General features: G+C 36.6%; 2 protein-coding genes across 5 annotated transcripts in view; one reads left to right on the top strand and one right to left on the bottom strand.

The window, feature by feature from the left end:
- TRMT1L (tRNA methyltransferase 1L) overlaps positions 1–13845 on the bottom strand; it is a 30566-nt gene extending 16721 nt beyond the window's left edge. For 2 of the 3 annotated variants that reach the window (XM_019738089.2, XM_019738090.2), the window contains exons 1-7: positions 13390–13845; positions 9688–9798; positions 7652–7765; positions 4841–4905; positions 3178–3307; positions 1548–1671; positions 966–1045 (exon numbers count right to left, since the gene is read on the bottom strand). In XM_019738089.2, coding sequence (XP_019593648.2) covers positions 966–1045; positions 1548–1671; positions 3178–3307; positions 4841–4905; positions 7652–7765; positions 9688–9798; positions 13390–13612 — 847 coding nt within the window. In that variant the 5' untranslated portion in view covers positions 13613–13845. Of the gene's footprint in view, positions 1–965; positions 1046–1547; positions 1672–3177; positions 3308–4840; positions 4906–7651; positions 7766–9687; positions 9799–11854; positions 12002–13389 lie in introns of those variants that run through there. The other variant, XM_074322405.1, reaches the window with a different exon arrangement.
- A 1-nt stretch (position 13846) lies between these two features.
- The window catches only part of SWT1 (SWT1 RNA endoribonuclease homolog), a 75307-nt gene continuing 63115 nt past the window's right edge, over positions 13847–26038 (top strand). Inside the window, exons 1-4 of one of the 2 annotated variants that reach the window (XM_019738097.2) lie at positions 13847–14176; positions 17298–17387; positions 20190–20273; positions 21652–21710. In XM_019738097.2, the coding sequence (XP_019593656.2) occupies positions 17307–17387; positions 20190–20273; positions 21652–21710 (224 nt within the window). In that variant the 5' untranslated portion in view covers positions 13847–14176; positions 17298–17306. The remainder of the gene's footprint in view (positions 14177–17297; positions 17388–20189; positions 20274–21651; positions 21711–26038) is intronic. The other variant, XR_012492946.1, reaches the window with a different exon arrangement.

Consider the following 26038-nt stretch of genomic DNA (forward strand, 5'->3'; position numbering starts at 1 on the left):
AGGCCAATATTCCTGATGAACAAGATGTTGAGAATTTAATAATACATTAAAAGGATCATACACCATGATCAATTGGGATTTATTCCAGGGATGCAAGGCTGGTTCAACATCTGAAAACCAGTCACTGTTATACACCACATTAACAAATGAAGGATAAAAATCATATGATCATCTTAATAGATGCAGAAAAGCATTTGACAAAATTCAACATTCATTTATGACAAAACTCTCAACAAAGTAAGTAAAGAGGGAATGTATCTCAACATAATAAAGGCCATACATGACAAGCCAACAACTACCAGCATACTAAGTGGTGAAAAGCTAAAAGCTTTTCCTCTAAGATCAGGAACAAGACAAGGATGCCCACTCAGATAATTATCACACACACACACACACACACACACACACACACACACACACACAGGACAGAAAGAAATACAGATTGAAAAGACTTAGGAGACACACTAAGCAATTGAAATAGTCTTTGTCTCGATTCTGATTTGATTTTTTTTAAAAAACTGAGATAATTAGTTATATCTGAACATTTGATTTTAAAAAATTAATTTTTTAGGTGTGATACTGTATCATGATTTTATTTTTAAAAAGTCCTTATCTTTTAGAGATCCGACTGAAATATTTACAGATGAAATTACCTATCTGTGATATGTTTCATAATAATGAAGACTGAGATGGCAGCATGAAATACGAGGGAAAGTGCATGGAGAGAGTTATAAGACTGAGCATGAGCTGATAATTTTTGAAGTGAGTGATAGATACAAAGGGATTCATTTATCATCCTCTCTACTTTTAAAAGTATTAGAAATTTTTCCACAAAATAATTTACCTTGGATCTTTAATTTTTTTATATTAAAACATTCTGCGACATAATATTTATATACATTTTCTAAGAAAAGTTACTGTACAAATCTGATAAAGCTGGATTCCAAAAAAGCTTCATTACTTACCAGTGGCTCCAAAGGCATCTAGACATTCCAAAGGTTTTCGTTCCTCAGCCAAAGCAGCCAATGTACAGAATATTAGCTGCCTAGAAGAAAGTATAATGATCTGAAATAATTTTACTTACCATGGCTTTATCATTATAGATTTTATTTTATTTAAGAATAGTGAGAACTGGGGTTCCTATTTACTGTACAAACTATTTTGAAAAGAAGCCTAATACCATATTCCCTACTTTATAGTATCAGAACCAAAATTTGTGAAATTAAACTATGAATCTGATTGGGTTCCGTTAACAAGCATGCACTATGAATAATAATTTTATAAATAAATTTTATAAATAAAAGTTTTGTAAATAAAACTTGCTTCCAAAAGCACCGTTCATTATTTACATAAAGTTACGCCTACTTTACTCTCTGAGAAAGAAATTGGTTTGGTAGAAAAAAGAAAATAATCATTCTAAGAAAATGCTAAAATAGGTGATTTTCATTCTGTACCTAGTTTTAAACTTCAATACATTAGAACATTAAGAGAGGATACATTTGTAATGATTTGAAACATCCCATAATCCTTTTCTCAATTTATCTTACCGATTTAGTTTCATTTTGGGATTAAAATAGGAATCTGTTTTCTGAGGGACAGAATAGTTAGGACAAACTTGTACATCTGTTTCTGCCTCTTTCAAAATTTCAGTAGGTGGTTTAGCAGCAGAAGCTAAGATAAGAAAAAAAAAAAAAAGATTTCCAGTGAAATACAAAATAATTTTAAATATCTAAAGCAATATACATTAAAAAAATAACTTTCCATTGTAATAATTTATATTAATGGTAATCAGTTTGGTATATGTAAGAAAACCATAACTGATATATTCCACAATGTCTCTGGAAAAGAGCAGCACTCAGTTAAGTAGTGAATTAAAGTTTATTAACTTAAACTAGCACACATCAATACATTGATATATCATACCTAGTTAAAAACAATCAACCTAATATAACACAAAATCCTAAAATACCTTTATTACTTATCAAGCATGACATTGTGTTTACAGAGGCTGGCTGCTAAATATATGTTATTGTGGTATAATTGTTAGAAAATTAGTATCTCTGTATGGCTTACATTTCATTAGTCATTATGGATGACTAAGAATTATTCTATTTCCTGAATATGCTAGATTTCAGAACACGTTCTCATAATTATGATTTTAAATCACAAATTACATTCCAATGGCTATAAACTAATGGAAAAAAGAGGATTCTACATTAAATATTTATTAGAATAATTTAGCAATAAACCCAAATGAAATACTGATGTATTTGTGTGTGTAGTTTTATATATTTAAGAAATGAAACATACATAATATGTGTGGGTAAAGATAACAGAGTATGTTTGGATTTCTTGACTGTATTACAATCAGAATGTTAACTACATGGCATATTTCTCTTTTTACAATACTAAAAAATAGTAAGCTTTCCCAGTGTTGTGTTTTATATTACAATCAGAATGTTAACTACATGGTATATTTCCCTTTTTACAATGCCAAATAATAGTAAATTTTCCCAATGTTGTGTTATATATCCTTCTATAGCCACCAGAGTAGCATGTCACATATCTCGTAAAATCAGCCTTGCTCAAATCAGATTCTGTGAGAAAATTAAGCTCTATAGAAAATTATTTCAGTGGCTATATTTTTTTACTTCTTAAAAGAAAGGTACATAGTACCATTCTAGATGTATAGGAAAGAAATTCATTACATACAATGGATGCTTTAGGGCATGAGGGCATAATTCTTGAGAAGGGCTACCTCAGTAATAATAAACTATTAATAACTTGGTATCTATCACTCAGGAAAAGAAATGGTCTTTGTGTCACTTTATCTCCTTTTTCTAGGGTTTTGCAATAATAAATATAACACAGTTATCGGTGCAGGAGCCATCATTAGTAATACAACCCTATATAATCTTTCATTAAGATACCTGTATTTACTTGAGCATCGATTGCTTTTTTTCTGCCCATTTATTAACTATGTGTTAATTGGGGGCTGTTATATGTTCTTGGGAGCCTCATAGAAAGAAACTAAATCTGAAGTAATGGATTAGTACGCAGTTAACTAAATAATTTGGTTAAGTCACTATTTTTTATCTCTCTGATGCCTGAAAAGAATAACTGGACTATTGTTTAAGGATTTACTTAGTAACATGTTAATAAGATTGCTCAACTTACCAGCAATATACCTTGATTTAGTCTCTCCTTTATTCACATGGCGCCTAACATGTCCTAGCATATCGGTCCTTCTGGTGATTGTTGCTGAACAAATGATACAATGATAATGGGCGCCCATTTTACTGGATATCTATCAAACAGAGTATTTAATTTAAATACACAAATAAATGATTACAACAATAAAATAGAAGTTTATTTAAGGTTGCAAATTTAAGTATGTTAGCGTGTCTGGTTTAAAGGTATAGGAGATAGTATTAATTTTGCTATGTGACTTTGAACGGATCTTTACTTCCTTATCTATATTTACTTATGCTATTTAATCTTACTTTACAATAGGCTACAACTTTAATTTCTTAAATTTTTCCATTCATTCTAATCAGCAAATAACTATCCTATTTTCTATAAGCAGCACTTACAAATAGTATATATTAGCAGTGGTGTGCTGGTAGTTGTTTTACTTGGCTCTCCAGGAAAATAAAATCCTGATTTGTAATGTTTGCAGCTTTCTGTAGTATATATTTCGAAAAGAAATACTCTATAATTTCAAGCTACAACTGTGACACATTTCAAACTACCAATGTGACATCACTGAACATGAATCTGAGAAAAGATGTTCAATATCATACGAGAGAGCATTACCTCCATGTAGATTTACATAAATAATTGTAAGAGCACAGACAATATAAACATGTAGTAAAATAATTAGGAAGTAGTGAGTTTTGAGTATTCATTACCTTTTAATATAATTCATTCACTTCTAAGTTTATATAATTTAATTTTTAATGATGGCCACGTTTAACAACCAGCTTTCAAGATTTCTGGAAATTTGAGCTTGTTCCACTATACCACTGAATGCTAGAGACATAATGAAAAGTCTGTTTTTCGAAGTGAAAAATTCTCACTTTCTAATTTCTCATTTAGCTGAGAACCTCACTTGGGATCCTCCAGCAAGTAGAGCATATCCAGGGTTTCTTCTGGTACTGAGGTTATCATATTCAAAATATCTTCGAAAGGGTTGATAGACCAAGCACTGTCCTGACAAGTGTTTAAGAAATGTTTTTTCCCCCAGCACTTTACTCTTTTTTAGTGACCCGAAAAAAAAATATTTAATGAGGACTCATTAAACTAATATGTATTCAGTATAGTGTCACTAAGAATTTTATAATTTGTATTCCCCAAAGATCAAATTTATCCTAAAAATGAAATATGTACTTTTTAAAAAGTTACCAAAGATTTCAGAAAATTTGAGTCTGTCCTTTGACAAATTAAAAGAGCATAGGAAAGATGAGAAGATGAGTATGAATTGACACATACTAAGTATTTACTAAATCACAGAAATTGAAGGCTCTTATTCCATGATCAAAATATATCTTAACAGAAAAAAAATTACTTTCTATTTAAATTCTCCATTCTAAAATTAGTAAATAAGTTAATTTTCCTTCCAAGATAGCAATTTATGTGACTGAAATTAAAAAGTATAAAATGGAAAAATTCAATACAGGCAGTCTTTTTTCCATATATTTCTTTTTTTTTCTCTATGATAATCTGAAAGCACTCAGATACAAAATCTTAAAGTAAACCTTATTGCTGAATATGCACATTTTAGTCTTAAAGTATTTCCTCTAAGGATGGCTAAATTTAAAAATAATCTAACATCTGATACCTGTTCTCCGATAATGTTTGGTTTTACTGGTCGACAAGGTAGGTGACAGATGCACATCCTGTAACCTAGAAAGAAGAATGGCTGGTTCATTGAATATTCAATTATCACTGAAAATTATTAGCAAATTTTATTTGCTAACTAGGATTATTCTTATATTTGTAGTGTCATAATTAATTTATTTGAATGAGACTGCCTTAGTTTACTTGTTATATATGATATAGCATAAAAACAAACATAGGGGATCCAGGTTTGAATTCTGGTTTTGTCAAAACTATCTGTATGATCTTGGATTAGCTATTCAGCTCCTTTGGAACTCACTTTGATCATCTATTCTCTGCCATCTTGACTTTTTTTCCTTCAGCTTTGCCTTATGCTACATTTGCCACTACACAGCCTCCTCATTTATGATAGGGCACCTCCTTAGTTCATGTCTCATCCTTCCGAACCTTCTTTACAGATCCTCTTCCCTCTCTCACCCTCTAAAATATCAGCTTTCTGTACGCTTGATGTGCTCCATGAGATTTTTCTCATTTTCTTGGTAACATTAATGTGTTTCATGATTGCAGCTATCTCCCCTGTGGAAGGAATCCCAGATTATAACTCTAGTTACCAACTCCTTCCCGAGGGCCAGATCTCTCTCCCTAATTGCCTATTGAGGATAAGTGACTGGTTATTGGGTCAGCATTTCAAAATCTACTTGTCAAGGAATAAATTTATCATTTTCTTTTGAGCCAGGTCTCTTTTCCACTTTTTAAAAATGAATGATAATGCTTTCCAGTTGCTGCTAAGTTAAAAACTGTAAGATTATCTCCAATCCTTTCTTTTCATACCTTATATTTCAACCATTTCTCTTACTTGTATATGTTGAAGTGTCCCAGGACCAGACCTTGGACGACTTCTTTTTCCTTATGGTTATCCCATCCAGTCTTACGGCTTTAAATGCCGTCTAGATCCTGACAACTCCCAAATGTCTATGTCTAGCCCAAACCTTTCCCCCAAACTCCAGATTCATACAACCTACAGGCTACTTGACGACTCCATCAGACGCATCTGAACCTTTCCTAAATCTGAGGTCCTGGCCATCTTCCCCATTATCTGGTCCTAATGTTCTCTTCTCCAGCTCAGTAAAGGACAACTATTTTTTCAGTTGCTCAAGTCTCAAACCCAAGAAGCTTCTTGCCTTTCTTTTCCTCACACCTCACTGTATTCCTTCAGATCTTGTTGTTTCTCTCTTCAACATATTTGCCAAATACTCTTTGAAGCCTTCTCACTAAAAATCCTATGATATTCACCATCTACCAGATCACTACCATGTGAAAGGACTCAACTCAACCTAATGTACATGAGAAAGTAGAGATACCATGAATCAAGAGAAGAGAATAACTTGGAGGAAAGAGACAAAACCTAAATAAAGACTACAAAAGAGACCATCTTAATTAAGATGAAATCTTTCTTTTTTCATAAGAAGTCAATATGGTTAAATATACTATACAAAAAGGATGACTTCTGAGTTAGTCTAATTTCCTTTTTCTGAAGTAACTAGTATCAGTACTACTAAGAAAACAGTTCTGGCTTCTTTTCTGGATGTCTCACACTGGCTATTTTATCCAGTTTGGTTGAAACTCCAGGTAACTACATTTAACAATATCTATGCTCACATAATCATATCGAAATATAAGCATACACATATTTAAGATTGACTTGAGGGTTTTATTGGGGGGTACTTTTTGTTTTAATCCAAATGGAATATTATAAAATCTTCCCTATATATTACTGTTTTCATTAGTAGTTTACCATGGAAATCCTTCCAACTAAAGTGGCATAGATCTAATGTACTCTTTTTAATGGCTACATAATATTTCATGGTGTGTACCACAATCTATTCAACCATCCTTCTTTTATTTTAGTTCCACGTTTTTGTCACTAAGTACCATGCTGCAATGAATATTCTTGTGTGTCTATCCTCGTCTTTTGATTCTTTTACTCCCAGAAGAAGTGCCTGCTGGATAGATATGTGTTGTGTACTTACAATTTTTAAATGTTGCCAGACCTCTTTCCAAAAATGCTGTAATAATTCACATAATTCACTATCTCAGAATATCATAATCATTTACTATCTATACGAAGTCTTTTAATTTGATAGGATCTTGGTTTTTGTCCCTCAACTTTAATCATTTTTTTATATGACTCTTCTTGGTTACTCCCCCAAATTGTGTCCTTTTTGTCATTATTATAATTGGTATATTTTTCTAATTTCCATTTATCTAGAGTGAAGGAAGGCTATGATTTTGATTATTTATCATATATCCTGTCTCTGTTCTGAATACTCTTACTAACTCTAGATTTTTTAAGCCATCAAGAGAAAAAACAGATGTTATCTTCTCTTTTCCAATATTCATACTGATTGTTTTTTACTTTCCACATTTATTGTATTTACTTTCTACATATTATGTGTTACTACATTTATTATACCTTCAACAATATGTGTAAAATGGTAGTTCTAATATATAAAAAAAGTATAAATCATTAAAATATCATTCAATAAGTAATGTGGACCCCCAGGACAAGCAGAGTAGGCAGTACAGAACAGATACTTAATAAATGTTTGCCTAACTGAACTACTTGTGTCACATATAGCTATTACCTGGAAAGCTCATGGTCTTTTATTAACAAACACATTAAAAGAGGGGCATTAATCCCTCATCATTTTCAACTGAAAATACTTGATTAAGTTCACAATAAAATTCCCAAACTGGTATCAAATCTTGAATTTAATTCACATCTATTTTAGGCAAGCACAAAAATACTAACCTTCAAATTCAACTGAGACCTTCCAGTGTAAATTTTGAAGGTGACGACGAAGCTTATGGCTATTACAAGCTCTGAATTTTTCCTTAGGGCACAATGGACAAGACTGTTTGTTTCCTGATAAAGAAAAAAGGACCAATAAAGCATAGAATAAACTAGGTATTAATGCCTAGATTCAGCTACAGAGGATGTCACAGGAGACACCCCCCCAACCCCACCCTCCCTTCTTAGATAATGTCTTTAACATTAGGGAGAAGTCGTTCCTTCCTCAGCAGATAATTAATAATAATTGTTTTAGCACACAGTCAGTGATTAATTTTTACCCTAAGACTCCCCTCTCTGTGGCTAGCTGATAATCTTGTTGCCATTGGGAACAGAAAGGATGAGTAAGTGATGAACCATATGATATCCCTCCAGCTAAAATGTCTGGCAGAAAGAGTGTCACTCTTGTAAACTAAATATAGTGTGAGTTAGGTGCCCCTTTTGCCTTTCACTAGTTGAGTCAGGGCAACGTTCTGTCCGGGTGGCACTCGGTCAGCAGGAGTAAACTCGGGAAGGACTCGCCAGCCCCCCTGGTTGAACAATAGCTGACCTGCCGGGGGAACACATAAATAGGATCACGTAGGTTGCCCTGTGGCCACAATCACCTCATGTACATTGTGAAACTGCTGAAATCATGTCCCCTGCCTTCTACCCTAGATAATTACCCTGAAACTTGTGATTCATTGTCCCCATGCTTGCTGATTGTAATCGCTATGGCCTAGCATTCTTTCCAGACTGGTTATCTATTGGGAAAAAACCCTAGTTTTTTACCCGGGGGGAGCCCTAGTTGGAACGGACACACCTGAAGCCAAGACGCTGTCTAGGTTTCCCAGCGCCTTGGAAACACTCTTCGGGGGTGAGAACTCGCTGTTGCTCTTTGCCTTACTTTGCTTCCTGCTGTCTATCTTACTTATTGCCTCACTTACTAAATAGTGTGTTGCTGCCTCCACTCCGTCTCAGTGTGCATGGTGAATGCATATTCGACACCCAAATTCTGTGGCCACGTAGCCCCTTGCTGCTACAACTCTGTACTTTGGAAAGGGGAAAAGGCAGCAGTTGTCACTCACAGAGGGGCAGGGGCTGGGCAGAGAGCACACGAATCTGCCGTGGTATTCCACTATGGCCGCAACAAAAACAGTTAATATGTGGAGTCAGATAAATGGAAGAAGGCATTCAAAGCAATGGAAGGAATGTAATAAAAGTGCTATTCTGAGACTGAGGGCATGGTTAGATAACCACTATGTCTTATTACTGAATTTGTGTATTCTTCCCTATTATAGTAACGTGTTCTCAAAAAGATTATAGATCATCTAAATAAAAGTCTAATTTAATTAGAAATGTAATGTATTTCAAATAAAAACTTTGATAGTACACAAAACAATTAAAATCTCAAATTCAGGTTTAAAGTAATAAAAATATATAGAAATAATCCACAACTCAATAAATTTTAATCCAACAAATATCTTTCACATATCGCACACTGCAAGTGTAGGCATAATTTATTTTTTATATTCTCTGCCTACTTCAATGACCCACGAGGTGATCTTGATGGAATCCAAGCACCAAGGATGGCAGAGCAGAAAGAGAGGAGCTTGGGGCACTGACAGTATCATGGACCTCTTGTGCCAGCCCTATATTGCCTGCCTGCCTTGGGACTTATTTTATGTGAGAGAATACAAGCCTCCATCGTATTTAATACACTGCTTTTTGGTATTTTTGTTATTCATAGCCGAATACAATTCCTAACTTACAAAATACATAGCCCTTATCTATCCATGAGACTAATTTCCTGGAGGAGTGAAATGACTAGTATCCACAGCACCTTTGCATATAGACTATCAATTTCCTGACTACAGAAATTTATTTTGCTACTGCTCTTGTTCAGTGGAATACACAACTCTATTCTCAGCAAACTTTTCATGAGTTGAAACATGACAAGCCATTAGAAATGAAGAAAACACAAACAACAACAAAAAAACCTCCGAACATGGAAATACCTGCATCAAGATTATCTGAGTTCAGTGAACTGGCCGAGTCGAAGTCCGCTTCCGTTACAAAAGCCAACTTCTCTAGATCAGCAAGCTGCCTTTGAATTGAGATGTGTCTCCCTGAAAGGAAATTTTAAGAGTTAGATTATGCTTTAACAATCTGTAATCCAGTTCCATTTTTATTTACGTCACATAATTTTACAGTTTTATTGCCTGTAGCATAACGCTCTGGTACCTACATGGAGAATACTGCTAGAACTCAGTTTATAAAATGACAAGTGTGGCTCAGAATGCAGAACGTTGGGAGAAAAAAACTCTATTGTGGAACTTGACAGCTTTAAAATTTACCTAATTATTCAATATAATTCTACAAAAAAGAATGTTTCTACTCTGTACAAAACATTAAAATAAGAAACATAAGCCATGTTTCCTATCTTCAAAGAACTATCAATCAGGTAGGAGAGATTAACTACTAACACAAGGCAGGGTGAAATGAATACTAGGGTTAAAGGTAATATAATGCTGGCACGCAAAGGGAGGGGTAATTAATTCCGTCAGGTGCCTCTGGGGATGTCTTCACTGCTGAAGAAGTGGCATTTGACTTGAGACTTAAGGTATGAATAGAATTTCAGTACGTAGAGATTTGGTGGCTGGCCTTATAAACTTCTGTAACCTTATGAACAAAGGTATCTGGTATAAAAAACACCCCTGGTTGGATAGATGGGGTTGGTAGAAAAATATGCAGCCAAAAATGTAGTATAGATCATGGAAGGCATAAATTCTATGCAAGTTAGTTTGGCCTTTATTCTTCAGGCAATGCTAAGTCTTTGCAGGTTTTTGAGGCAGTGAATATGATTTGAATGTGTTTCAGGAGGTTATTTCTGGCTGTAGAACCAAGGATCAACAATTGAGGTGAGAAATTAGTAATGGAAAGGTAAAGGAGAATAGGTTTCAAAAAAAAAAAAAAAAAAAAAAAGCAAAGAATTGGGATGTGGTGTAAAGTATGGGAGAAGAGTAAATACAAGAATGAGCCCAAGATTTTGAGTTGAGAATAATGGAACAGAGAGCAATGAAGAAAGAGAAATGGAACAATGAAGAAAGAGAAAAACATTTTTGGCAGAAAGAAAGAAGAATGGAAAACAAGGCATTTAGCTTTTGACATAGTATGTTTGATGTAGTTCTGGTATTCATGTACTAAAGTCCAGTAGGCAGCTGAATTGTTTTTAGAGCTCAGGAGGGATTCTGAATAGACACAATCATAAATACATATGTTAGGTGAAACTATGAGCATAACAAAGAAAACCTAAGGAAAAAAATGTTGTAAAAAAGAGAAGTAAAAAGCCAAAACCCAGTCCCAGTAAAACATTTTCGGGTTTCTCAACTATTACCTTCTCGGTTCACCCCCAGTTCCTTTGTTTACCCTTGTGCATAATTTGTGTTCTTGTTTGGCTCCCCTGGAAATAAGCAGTAAAAAGGCAGGGGCTAGACTTTATTCATCTTTGTAATGGCTAAGTGCCTATTACAGTAACTTGCGCATAGCAGGCACTAAAGTTTGTTAAATAATTTTGAAAAATCGTTAGTCTTTTTGGATGAACAGCACACTGAGTCAATAATTTTGGAATTGAATTCAGTACTATCAGACATTCCTGCTCAAATTTATGAAAATGCAATTTTTACCTTAGTTTTTAGAAAAATGAAGAGCAACACATTTAACTCGGGTATTACTCCAATGACTAACAAGCTATAATTCTTAATAAACTGGCAAATTTTTTCCCCATCTTACTTGCAAGGTCATACAGTACGATTCAGGCAATGAATTTATGTGTACCTATTTAATTTGTAATCACAAAAGCATTTGGCTTCCATAGTTCAAAGATCTGTATGCGTATGTGAAACAAGATATACAGTATTATATAAAGACATGCTTATTGAAATCATTCTAACTACTAAGTAGTACAAAATAAGAGAAAGGAACATGTAAGTCAGAATAGAAAACAAAAAAATCCTGTGGTCCATTATGAATACAACTCCCAAAGATCTGTCTAAAGATTCATGATATGCTTATGTACACCTCCAAAATCACTTTCTGGCTCAAGACAGTGATAGCACACAATCTGTACTTAAATCACTCAACCTTTTTATAACACACTAATAATCCATAAGTCAACAGGCAAACCTCTTATTAAATCAGATGAGTCCAAAATGCTAGGTTCTTTTACAATTTCTTCTATTACTGTTTCCTCAATTTTCAATTCTATTTCAGATATGACATCTTCATCTTGCCTAGTTCAGACCGATTTCGAAGGATTAACTAGACCGTCTAAAAATAATTTTTAAAATGTGATTAATATATTATTTCTAATGCATTTCAGATTTCGCAATCATTACATATGTGTCCCAGTAATGCATTTTCAGGTTTCCCCAACATCGCACATTCTCCAAATTACATACTTGTAAATTTTAGAATATACAAATAAATGGTCCCAAACTGTGTTTAACATATTCTTGATGGTAAGGAGTAGAGAAAGCATTCATTCCCTAAAGCTGCTAAACCACTTCTGATTAATATAAACAGATCCAAACTAGAGGTGAGGTAGGGAGGGTAACTTACTCAAGAGTATACCTCCTCTACCTGCCATTGTAGTAGTTGTGGGTGAAGAAATAACTGGCCTTATTTTGCACCTACTAGCTCTGATGTTACACGATGAAGAGGGGCCTACCTAAGGCATGCTAACTTTGTCTTTTCTGTGCTCAGCCTTACTCTTAAATCTACAATTGTGTATTGTTTTAAAATTGCAAAGTAATTCTATTAGAGTAACGATCCAAGTCTTTTACAACCTTAAACTCACAACTGGCCTAGAAGTAGGAAAGACAATGAATTTAAGATATTTTGTCATAATTTTGAAAGAACATAAGGATCAATTTATCGATCAAAAAATTTAAAAAAACCTTTCAGACCTTACATTTAAAACGTTCAGGAGATTCTTAAGAACATTTATATTCCATTAATCTTTTAAAGTCCTTTATGGTCCCATAAATCACCACTTAGAAAACATGCAAGCACATTCAGCACAATAATATGGGCTATCAATTTTCAACAGTTGACTTCTGATGGAATGGAGTACAAAACTCAATTGATATCACGTCTGAGGGAAGACATCCAAGACTCTTTAACTACTCATCAGCCTCAAATTCTTGTTGGAAGCAAGCTGTTATAGAAAATGAAATAATGAGAAAAACCCATCTCTTTGAATACGTCCAGGCATAAAACCCAATTGCCAGCAATGGTTTCTAAATCTTGACAGCTAGGAGCTACTACAGTAAACACGTTGCCTTGGTTACTATGTCACATTTTAAAGGACTTACTGAATGAACCATGGCAGACGGGGCTGAGGGAAACTACCAAATTAGGTGTAATTTCCTATTTTTGTACCGGAAAAAGACCCCCTTTGACGAAGAAGCTCTCAACCTTATTTTGCAGCACCCCTGGCCTCCCCATAACCTTCATCGTGATGTCCTCGAGATTTGTGGAGACGCTTTCTTCCATTTTGTCCCCGTTTTCCGCGCTACACGGGTCCCTCCTTCCTCCCCCCGTTTCCCTAAACCTGCCTTTCCCCATAAAAAGCCATCCCAGTGAAGAAGGGCCTCCCCAGCAAGGCGCACTTTTCTCGGTTCTCCTGCAGCAGAAAGATCTGGGCCTCCTGCACTTACTGCTTTCAGCCTCGTCAGGGGCACAGGCTAGGGACCGGGACGGGGCCGGAGCCGGAGCCAGGGCAGGGGCTGGGGTTGGAGCCGAGTCCGGGGCCGGGGCCGTATCCGGGGCCGGAGCTGGGACCCGAGCTGAGTCCGGGGCCGGGGTCGGGACCTGGACCTGGGCCACCTCCACCTTCTCCTTCTCCTGGGGTAGCAGCTCCTCCTCCGCCATATTCTCCATAGTTACCGCCTCCGTGCCAGGCCCGCCCCGGGACCCAGGAGGGCTCACGGCGGGGTCAGAGAACTGGCGTGAGTTCCCAGAGGGCTGGATCCAAGGAGTGGGAAAGCAAATGGGGGGACGGGATGCGTGCAACAGACAAGAGATGAAGGACCAGTGAACAAATCCTGTCCGCAGAAAAATAAAAAGCCAGAGGCAGCGATTCGCGGTCCCATCGGTTTCCCTTTCCCGGAGGCATTACGACGCCACCACAGACTGCGCAGAAGCATATTGGGGACAGCGACCAATGAGAGACGGAGTTCCGCTTCCACGGTGTGTCTCCGTTTCAGCCGTCAACCTCCAAACGGAATCAAGACTACAATACCCAGGGTGCACCGCGTCGCCGGGGGCGGAGCCGAGTTCCAGGCCTTGGGAAAAAGGAAATGCAAAGCAAAACAAACGCTCCGCAGCGTTCGAGTGGTAGGCTGGGGCCGAGCGCAGAACTACATTTCCCAGCGGGCTCGGGGCTCAGGGGTCCCATTCCCTTGGCCGGGCCTCCGGAGTCGCCACCGTCGCGGGGCTGTTAAGGTAGGGACTTGGGGGGGGCTCGTTGACGTTTTGCTGGGCAGGCTCCCCCTCTCATTCTGGGAGCCTCACCTGGAGGCCGGCCGGACTGAGGACTCCGGGCCACTCGAGCTTGAGGCTGGCGACTCTGTGGGCGGACCTGAGGTCGAGCCGGTTCAGTGTAGGGTGTGGTGCTGGCCCGGCCCTGCCTCTGGGGCTGCCCCTCGGTCAGGGTAAAAGTCCGGTCATTTCCCGCAGAGCCGGTGGGCTCGGGCGGTTTACGAGCCGCTGATGAGCTTGCCTGTCAGTCCGGTTGACTGGAGTTGGGATCAGCTCATGATTTCGCACCCTCACCCACACCGTGACCCGAACACTCTTTTCCTTTATTTTTTGTTGTAATCCACAGATTCTCAGTATCATCAGCGCTGCGCTGTGGTCGTAAGCTGGACGCTTAGTCCAGTGAATAGGGCTTTTCCCCCCCTTTCTTTTGGTGCTCACGCTCGTATCTAGGTTTTTAATAACCAGACCTCCGAGTCTGTTGAGCTTCCAGACTTGATTGATGCCATGTAGATTCCCCACGGCATATGCCAGTGAGTCCCCTGACCCCCGTACTTCTCTTTTACTCTCAGGACTTGCTTGATCTTAAGCCTCACTCACTGGGACAGGCAGAGGAAAACACTTAACTTTGGGCTCCTCTGCCTAAAACGGGTCCGATCGTTATTAGCAGCAGGAGAGGGGAGCCCCTTTTAGTCTCAGGTACAGGACAGTCCATTAAAAGTGGCATAATAACACATTATATCTTATAGAAATGAGCAGTGGCTAATTGTATTTGTCCATCATCCAAGAATCATTTATTTTTTTGTATTTGATGGTTCACTATGTCAATCTTATCATTTAATACCAAATGGAAACCAGAAGATGGCAAAGGTTAGATTTTAGAATGTTCATTCTATGGGAATTTTAGTAAGAATTTCTAAGCATGGTTCCTGGCTCTTGAGACATCCTAAAGAACGAATCTTCAGAGTTTGGAGAATTATGTTAAGTGAGTGTATCACTAATCTATTGCCGTTTAAATTAATCCCAAAGCTTAGTGGCTTAAAACAATAAACATTTATTACCCCACAGATTCAATGGGTCTGGAATTCAGAAATGGCTTTCTGGGTGTGTCTGGCTCTGGGTCTCTCATGAGGTTGTAGTGAAGATGCCTGCTAGGGACGCTGCCATGTGAAAGCTTGATTAGGGCTTCAGGGTCAGCTTCAAAGGTGGCTCAGTCATATGCCTAGCAGTTGGTTCTTTTTTGGCAAGAGGCTTCAGGTTCCCTGGGGGCGAGTTGAATGACATGGTGGCTGGCTTTCTCTATAATGAACAATTCAACACAGAGAAAGGCAGAAGCCAAAATGTCTTATATGACCACATACCGCCATGTAGCAATATCCTATTGGTTACACAGGTCAGCCCTATTTATTGTGAGTGGGGACTACATAAGAGTGTAATTACCAGGCAGCAAAAATCATCAGGAGCCATTTTGGAGGCTGGCTAGGACAAAAGGTCTCCTCTCATTTAGTGTATATTTTTGTTTTCATAAAATCAATATGAATTTCACACTCATATAAATATAAATCACTTGTCATGGTAAACAGATAGGTCATTTTCCTTCGCTAGTCCACGATCTGTGTTTTTTTCAGTTTGTCTTGTGGATAAGAGGTTTAAACTAGCATTATTTTGTATTCAAAGCAACATCAGACCAACATGGATCGAGTTTAAATTGTAAAAAATAACATAACCCGTCCATTGCCTCTAAGCAATTCATTTTATGGAAGTTATTGTTTTTTATTGTATCTCTTCCCCAACCCCGTGGAATGGAATCCTGGGAACAAGAAAAGGGAAAGATGATTAATCTGGAAGCTCAATTGTGAATTCAATTATTGCCATAAATTATCTTACAACAGAAAATTTCTGGGTAATTTAGAATCTTAGAAAAGTCTATGTTGAATATTCTTTATTAATATTTATTGTTAGATTTCCTATTAGCTATCAGCATTTTTCTTCTCTTCACATTCATCAAAAGGTTCTAAAAATTCGATTTCATCTAATTCATCATTCTTTCATAAAACTTCACTTACTGTGATCATGATTGACCGGCAGTAATTGCAACTGCTTGGTTTCTAGCCTTTGTTATGTTCATAGTCTCAGTATGTGTCGCTTCCAGCAATAAACTCTCCTTTGGGCTTTGCTTCCAGACCTCTTTTATATTTTCCTGTCGAAACAGACCTGGTGATGTTCCCAACCTTTGGCCTCTGTGTTCTAGCACAGGATGCTTTTGGTACACACTAACTTGACAGAGAGTATTTATGACCATAAGGAATGGCTATGTTTGTCTTACGCTTTTTTTTTTTCTTTTGGTGGGAGGAGGGTGTCAGCAGCTAACAGTATTGACTTAATCCAAAGCAGGCCTGAGAAAATTACACTGGGATGGGAAGTGGATGGAGGAACTGCAATGGTTAAGAACTGATAATGGCTCAGAATGAGAGAGTGAATATTCTGAGGACGAAAAATCCACTCATTCATTCACTCAGCAGGCACGTGTGAGCACCTTCTAAGTTTTTAACACAGCATAGTGTTCAAGGAGCTTACCGTGTAAGCCAGTATTTATTTAGACCTTGTTTAAACCCTCTGGGATGGGTTATCTCCATCTTACATATAATGAAACGGGGGTTCAAAAAGTGTATGTGACGTACCTGAAGTCTCACTCAATGAGTGACAAAGGGTGTGCCAGGAAAATGAAGACTTGTGACTAATTAGTTTTGAGGTGTAGGTGGGGCAAAATACAGCAGTCCTGCAGGCAGTTAAAAATGGTGATCGGATGCTTGAGAGAGAAGTCAGGGTTAAAGGCATAGTTTTGAGAGTCATTCCTAAAAAGATGATCGATGAAACTGAAGGAGGGGAACAGATCATTGTGAGGGAGAACACAAGTGAACTAAAGTGGAACAATGAGAGAATCCTGTCATCTTGGGCATTGTTAGAAAATGGAAATCATTTTGTAAAATTCTAATCTTTATATAACGGAAAGAAGAATAATTTCTGAAGTATTTTTTGTTGTGGTGGTGGTAAAAAGCATATAATATATTTTTAATGTTTATTTTAGCTTTTCAAAATGTCCAACAAAGAGTCTTGTGGAGAAAGAGAGACGTCTCAGAGAAAAGGCACCACCTCATTACCCAACTTTGATGAAGAAGTAAGAATTTTTATTTACTGACCCAGAGATGTCCCTTTTTACAGTTTATTTTTATGTAATGCAAAAAATACACCTCTGTTTTAAAATGAGATACATACCGTGTTTCCCTGAAAATAAGATCTAGTTGGACAATCGGCTCTAATGTGTCTTTTGAAGCAAAAATTAATATAAGACCCGATATTATATTATATTATATTATATTATATTATATTATATTATAAAGACCTGGTCTTATATTATAATAAAATAAGACCGGGTCTTATATTATATTATATTTTATAAGACCCGGTCTTGTATATAGTGTAATAAGACTGGGTCTTATATTAATTTTTGCTCCAAAAGACGCATTAGAGCTGATTGTCCGGCTAAGTCTTATTTTCGGGGAAACACGGTTAAGTATTTTGTTCTGCTCTTCTGACCCAGGAGAAGTCATTTGTTTTTCCCATTCTTTACTTGCATTATTTTATTTATTTCTCACAATCCTATAAGTTAGGTGCTATTATTGTCCCAATTACACAAATGAAGAAACTGAGGCTTAGAGAGGTAAGTAATTTGCCTAGACATTCCTGACTTCAATTCTAAACCTCCCCCAAATCCTTCTTTTCATAGATATAACTCACCATTAGGCCATGTCCCACATCTCCCTCGTGCGTTTCCTCAGCGTCAGATAGGAGTACATGCTCACCAATCAGAATGGGCTGCCCTGTGCAGGGGAGGCCGAGCGTAGGGGATGCCGTCTCACCGTGAACCTTTTTCGGAGACTGTCAGCACACTGCCATAAGAAGTGCTTTGGTAGATGAAATGTAGGAAAGCTAGACCATTGATCTGGGTGTTGTCTCCAGGAAGCTAAACTGTCATGTGATTGATATAACCAAAACAAGCAAACAAAATACCCTGCAATCAGTTTTATCATAAACTCTCTGAAGAGTCTGCATAGTGCATCATCAGAATTAGATAGCGTTTATGCTGTGTTACCATTCAAGATGAGAGACTACAATCTGGCATAGGTGAGTCTTCATTGAAGACGTGATTTCTGTGGTAGCAGGTTCGTTCACAAAGCTTTTTCATCACATTTGAATGAATCATGCTAGAGATCGTTACACTTTTTGGTGTTTGTTCCTTGTTTACTACCTTTCTGATTACTAATGTGGCCTCCCAGGTGTTGGAAAGAGGACCGTGGCGGGTGGCCCTAGAGTACTCTGCTGTCCTTGACGTGTGTGTCCCCTATTTGACACTAATAATTGGCATGCTGTTTGCAATTCTCCTCCCATCCTCTCTTCAACTATTTGAATTAGGCTTTTTTTTTGCTGTCACTTCTCCAGATTTGCTCTCACCAAGGCCAGCAATGGTTTCCACGTGCTACATCCATTGGTCAGTTTTCAGACCTCATCTGACTTGACCAATCAGTGATATTTGACACAGCTGATGACACCTTCTCCTGGAAACACTTTCATCACTTAGCTTTTGAGACACCATACTTTGATTTTCCTCCTCACTGGTAACTTCTTCACAGTGTCCTTTGCTAGTTCCTCCTCATCTTAACCCTTTCAAGTGCCCAGCCTCAGTTTTCCCAATGTGGTACATTGCGATTCCATTCTTTCAGTCACTTGGTCCAAAACCCTGGTTGTTATTCTCTACCTGCATCCCGTCTATTAGCAAATTCTGTCAGCTGTCTTTTAATAACATACTCAGAGGCTCACTACCTTCTCCACTGCTATCACTATGATCCAGGCAATCGACTTGCTTTCCGAGATTATTCCAGTGGTTTCTAAATCGATCTCTTTGCTTTCACCTTTTCCTCCTTGTGTTCTTTTCTCAACACAGCAGCTGGAGTGATCCTATTAAAATATAGGTCAGATCACCTCACTCCTCTACTCAGTGCTTTCTCGTGGTTTTCCACTTCATCCAGAGTGAAAGCTGAGGTCCTTGCTGGGGCTGACAAAGTGACCTGCTCTCCCCATCGCATCTCCGTCTGGTTCTCCCTTTACTTTCTGCACTCCATGGCTTCCCTGCTGTTCCAACAAGCTGGGCACGTTCCTGCCTCAGGAGGTTTGCGTGTGCTGCTATTCGCTTTGAACTGAGAACTCTTTCCCTAGATATTCACATGGTTTGTCCCATCACTTCGTTAGGTCTCCATTCACATGGCAACTTATCAATGGGGCCTTTACTGGCTACTCTGTTTAAAATTGCAGCTGCCTCTATCTACCTCCTCCTCCCAGCCCTTCCTGACCCTTCTGTCTGCTTCATTTTTTTCCATAGCATAATGTGACACATTAAATGTCTCGCTTGCTTATTTGTAAATTCCTGCACTAGATTTGAACCTCCATGAAGGCAGGGACTTTTACAGTTTTTTCATTCATCTGTCCCTAATGTCTAGAATGCCTTTGGTACATAGTAGGTACTCAGAATATGTTTGTCCTGACTCTGTTGAATTCAGGATCCCCTAAAAAATAACTGGAAATATGGTTTTGCTTTGTAGAAGACTGAATTCCACCATGGCAGTGCCACCTGAGTGTCCTTATCTGAGCTGCCATGTCAGCTGGCCTTCTGCTGTAACACCTGTATCCTATTTCATCTCTCACTGAAAAGCACCTGGATCTTCTGATTTCTAGTTGAGTCTCCCATCTAGTTGAGTTTCCCTTCCTCTTACCAAAGTTTGTATACCTTTGAACATTGTTCCCCTCTGAAGTTTATTATTAATGTACAAGGAACGTTGATTTGTAACAGTGATGAAATAATGCTGTTTTATGCTGTGCTTTATTTTTGTGGTTTTCTTTCCTTTTTTCCAAATGGCAATCTTAGGATAAGAAAGAGGAAAAAGCCTCAACCAGTTCTACTAGTTCAGCTTGTTCTATAAGATCCTTTTCATCAAAGAAGAGAAAACTGGTGAGTGTTTAGATACTAACTCTAAAACTTATTTACATTAATGTTTTAGTGTACAATTAGAGGGTTTATGGTACAAATTCCCCTGCCACTTTTCCACTCGTTTTTTTCTCTGTATTATACTTACTTTTTGATAGCCAACGGAAGGAAAACCAATTTGGGTTTTTCTTCCTTCTCTTCATAAAAAAGCATTTATTTCTGTGGGTTGGCAGACCCTATCATGTGGGATTAAGACAACGGGGATATAAATTTAGCCATTTTTTTAATGTCTTTTCCCACATATGGTTATATCTGTCTTTATAATGTCCTTTTGAGTAGCCGAGGCAGATACAGTGTTTGCATTTTTTGATTCAGAAATTGGGATCCAGAAGGTTAAATGGCTTATCCAAAGACATAAAATTGTACAGTAAATCCTCACTTAATGTCATTGATAGGTTCTGTGTTTTTAAGCGCAATGATGTATAAGGAAACCAATTTTACTGTAGACTAATTGATATAAATAAGAGTTAAGTTCCTACAGCATCTCCTTAACGTTATAATGAAATGATGAACAAAATGATGTTATTTGAGGACCTGTTGTATCAGCAGAAGAGCTAAGTCCAGAGTTCTTTCTATTCTCACTCTTTCTGAAGAAAACAGTGTCATCAGACTGAACACGGGTGGTTGATGAAGTACTTACTACATTCGAGTTGAAGTTAGGTTTCTATTGGGATAGCTACAGAGTTGTGGGGAATAAGAAAAGGTAGTGTGAAAGTTCCATGGAAGCAGAATTATGTTTCGAAGAATTTGTTTTCATATAATGAAACTGCTGTTTCAGCTTATTGTTGCTGAACATTGATTTTATCATATTTCTTCTCTGTTGAAAAACCCTCACTCACTTTTTAGTTTGTCATTCAGGACTCGCTTAAGTTTGGTCATACCTGACCTATCCAGCTTTCTGTTTTCTTCTTCCTCAGAGCGTCTGCTCCTGCTAGGCTGGTTTGTTTCCTCTCTGCTGAACTTGTACCAGTCAGCTCCAGCTTCTTATGCTACCTAAGCATTCTTAGCTGAGAATGCTGTTTTTTTCTTGCCATTAATCTTTATTCAATCTTTAACATATATTTTGTCCACCTTTTACCCTAAGTATGTTCCAACTTTTGGTGGTTGATGTTTTGAACTCTTCTACAACCTTTTGTCAATTCTTCTGTTTTGATACTTAATGATGTCCTTACGTTAGGTTGTTTGTACATATCCTTCTACTTCTCTTTATTCTTTGACTTTACACTAAGCTCTTTAAGACAGGGATGATATCCCATTTCTGTCTTATTTTTCTTGTCTTATTTCTAATTATAATTCCAGTGCACAACTTATATTTCTTAAATGACACTTTATTTTCTTTCAGAAATCAGATGATACAGACATTCTGTACTGTAACATAAAAAGAACACAAGAACGGAAAAGGTAAATTTCCCTTTTTCTTGATATCTTTTTACTTTTTGTCCTAGAATTGCGAGACTTAAATATTTAGACTTGCCAAATCCTTTGCTTACTTTGGTTAGTACTGTTTTGCATGCAAATATTTCTAGCTATATCACAGATTATGATTTTTGTATTTTCTTCATATTCATATACATTTAAGAAAAAGTTGAGTGAAATAAAATGTCTTATCACAGCATAAAATTCTACACTATGTAAAAGACACTTTCAAATAAAACGTAGATTTTTATCTTAAGTGATTTGCTTTTGACCCACCCTTATAAGGTATGTCACTTCATTACATACAGTCATGGAAGAAGTTATGAGGCTGATTTGGAATTTTGGATAAATTATCTTACTTGAGAATATATAGCTTATTGAATTGATATGGCTCTAAAACCATGTTCATTAAACAGGATGTGGCTGCAACTAGAGAACTTGGGAAATAATGATTGGAATAATGGAAATCATTCTTTAATTTCTGTGTTTACGGATAAAAATTTCAGAGAATTTTGTTGTGAAGGAATTTTTTGCCACCAATTTGAATAAATAAGTATAAAAAGTATAATGCATGATAAAAGGTGATAAGATCAAAGTTTCTCTGAAGATAAAGAATTATGGGAAAACAATTTAAATAGTATTAAATATATAAATAAAAGTTCTGCTTCCCAGACAAGCTCACAAACTCAGTTAATATTTGCTAAAAGCAAAAAACAAAACAAAAAAAATCTACCTTGCCTCTGACTCTTCTTCAGTTTTTCTTCTGAATCATTTCCTTCTATTTTTTGTGATACTTGCCTTCTATATTACTATCTGTTGAAGTATATTCTGTCACAAATTTCATGTTATGTTAACTGTCACTTTCTAAATTTCCAAACTATATTTTAATGCCTTTTATATCAGTGTACTTTTTAAAATTTTATTTTAAGTTCTAAGACATTGCTTGACAAATAAAAAAAATAAGAAATAAAGAAAATACTGTGATTTTTCACTAGTTACCTTTTGCTTAAGGGTACATTTTCTAGCCCTGGATTTTATATCTATATCCATGTGTAAGCGCATTAAAGAGACTTCTGATTTGTCTACATAGTCTTTGGGAGGCGGAAAAAATAATATTGAATTTTTTTGAGAATAAGATCCAAATTATTCTACGAATGCAGTGAAGTTCAACTTGGCTTCAGCATTTACTCAAAATCTGCTATTTGGCTTCAGCCCTTGCAAGGCTGAATAGTTGAATGCCTACTTCAACAACATTTCTGCATCCCTGAGCCCACATGTGATCAATGACCTTGCCATTGTGTGATTCTCATATGTAATAAAGCTATCAACATTAGTAACATGAACAGGCATGGCATTTGGATGTATTGTTAATATTGAATATTCACTTTCAAATATGAGCGAGCACTCTAGGTGTAACTTGTAGCAAAATTTTCAGAAAATTTGGCATACACGATATTTTAGAATTGCTTTGGCATGTATTTAAACAGTATGGTATAGGAGCTATTGTATATTTAAAATGTTACTTGGACAAAAGAAAGCTGTCATACCATGCTTCGCAGACATCAACACCAACAGTGCAGGATTTCAAGCAGCCATTGTTTGCCTGCAGAGAAAGTGGTTCATTTGCTGTTTACTTATTGGAGAAGTAAACAAACTTATTTGCCTTAAGGTTGTAAGTATTTCTTTACAATATATGGCATCTTCTGTAAAAAATCTCCCTATTTAACTACAGGAGAGGTCCCGAAATTGGTGTACAGACATTAAAAGCTGAGATGCAGATGGAAAAGCAGAGAATTTTGTCATCCTGAAAGCCAGTTACATGTGCCATTACCACAATTCCAGCTCCATGATTTAAGTACATACAGATCTGTTAGCAATGAGAATATAAGCAAGGGCAACAATCTTAAGTCTGCTTTTAAAAAGATTCAGAAAGCATTTCTTCAAGCAGTGCACTTTCAGTGTGTGGGATTTGTTATTAAAATTGCATCTTTACCATTGACTGTGAGCTAATTCAGGGTAAAGACTCCATCTGATGTGTCCTCCAGTGCCTAGCAGAGTGACAGGCACTCAGAAGGCGCTCGGGATTTATTAAATTAATGGATTGTGTTACATGGAAATGTTTCCTGTTTTTTCTACTTTTATTAAGTGGAAAAATATTATTACCTCTAGCTATTGCTACTTCTAACATTTTGGCACTTTTCTTTCTGTCCTTTTCACTATGTTTATTTAAATTGTCGAGACCACCTTATATACACAGATTTGTGTCCTGGTTGTTTTTTGCTTAATGTTGTATCTATGTTTTGTTATTGAAAACTTTTCATAAAGATCATTTGAAATGACTGTGATATTCTCTCGTATTTGATAAAATGACATGTTTCTCAGTCATTTCCAAAATTTTAGTATTTACCTTTTATCTGATCTTTTCCTATTATAATCGTCCTGAATTGAATCTCTTTTGCTTTTCCTTTTTTCTTTCTAGTTCATTTCTGATTTTTTTCCCCTTGGTACAGAATTATAAAATGGGAATTACTGAGAAGTCAAAGAATATGAACATTTTAAGAATTCTTAATTGTATTTCAAATTTCTTTGTGGAACTATTATCATTTTGAATTGCCACCAGCAACCTATGAGAGAAAGTCCATTTTACAACTCCTTGCCAGTATTTAATGTTATTTTAAAATCTTTCCTAATTTAGATGGAAATGGTATATTGTTCTAATTAGCATGTCTATGATTATTAGAGAAGTGAAATTTGCCCAAATGTTTATTAGCCTTTCACTTTTCCTCTTTTATTCATTTTTTTGTTTATGTGCTGTTCTAGAGCCTTAGTATTTTTTAAATTTAATTTAATTTTGTTATTAGTTTCAGGTGTACAAAACAACGTAATGATTAGATATTTACATCCCTTACAAAGTGATAACCCCATCAAGTCTACTACCCTTCTGACATCGTACATAGCTATTACAATATACCATGGACTATATTCCCCATGCTGTACTTTACATCCTGTGACCATATATATATGTATATGTATAATATATAAAATTATAGTTGACATTTAATATTATTTTATATTCATTTCAGGTGTACAGAACAGTGGTTAGGCATTTATATAATCTATGAACTGATTCCCCCCGAGAAGTCCAGCACCCATCTGACACCCCACATAGTCTTCACAACATTATTGACTATATTCCCCATATTGTATTTCTCATCCCTGAGACTATTCTGCAACTACCAACCTGTATTTTCTAATCCCTTCACCTTCTCACCTGTCCCCCAAGCCCCTCCCATTGAGCAACCATCAGTTTTTTTTCTGTATCTATGAGTCTATTTCTGTTTTGTTTGCTCGTTTATTCTGTTCTTTAGATTCCACACATAAGTGAGATCATATGGTATTTGTCTTTCTCAGTCTGACTTATTTCACTTAGCGTAATATCCTCTAGGTCCGTCCATGTTGTTGCAAATGGTAAAATTCCATTCTTTTTTTAATGGCAGAGTAATACTCCATTATATAAATGTACCACAATTTCTTTATCCAGTCGTATATTGAGGGGCATTTTGGTTGTTTCCATATCTTGGCTATTGTGAATAGTGTTGCAGTGAACATAGGGGTGCATGTATTTTTATATCTTGGATTTCTTTGGATAAATACCCAGGAGTGGAATTGCTGGGTCATAAAGTAGTTTTATTTTTTATTTTTTGAGGAACCTCCATACTGTTTTCCTTAGTGGCTGCACCAATCTGCATTCCTACCAGCAGTGCACAAGGGTTCCCTTTTCTCCACATCCTTGCCAACACTTGTCTTTTGATTTATTGATGATAGCCATTCTGACAGGAGTGAGGTGGTATCTCATTGTGGTTTTATTTGCATTTCTCTAATGATTAGTGACGTTGAGCATCTTTTCATATGTCTACTGGCCATCTGTATGACCCTTTGAAGAAATGCCTCTTCATGTCCTCTGCCCATTTGTTAATTGGATTGTTTGATTTTTGGTGTAGAGTCGTATGGGTTTCTTTTTAAATAAAAATTGGATATTTACACCTTATCAGATGTGTCTTTGGCAAATATCTTCCCCCATTCAGTAGGAAGTCTTTTTGATTTCTTGATGGTTTCCTTTGCTATGAAAAAACTTTTTAGTTTGATATAGTCCCATATGTTTAGTTTTTCTTTTGCTTCAATTGCCGAGGGGATCTATCAGTAAAAATATTACTAATGGTTTGCTTCCTGTATTTTCAAGTTTACTTCCTGTATTTTCTTCTAAGAATTTTATGGTTTATGTCTTAAATCTATTTTGAGTTTATTCTTGTATA

The sequence above is a fragment of the Rhinolophus sinicus genome, linkage group LG17 (assembly GCF_036562045.2).
Source record: "Rhinolophus sinicus isolate RSC01 linkage group LG17, ASM3656204v1, whole genome shotgun sequence".
In the NCBI taxonomy this organism is placed as follows: domain Eukaryota; kingdom Metazoa; phylum Chordata; class Mammalia; order Chiroptera; family Rhinolophidae; genus Rhinolophus; species Rhinolophus sinicus.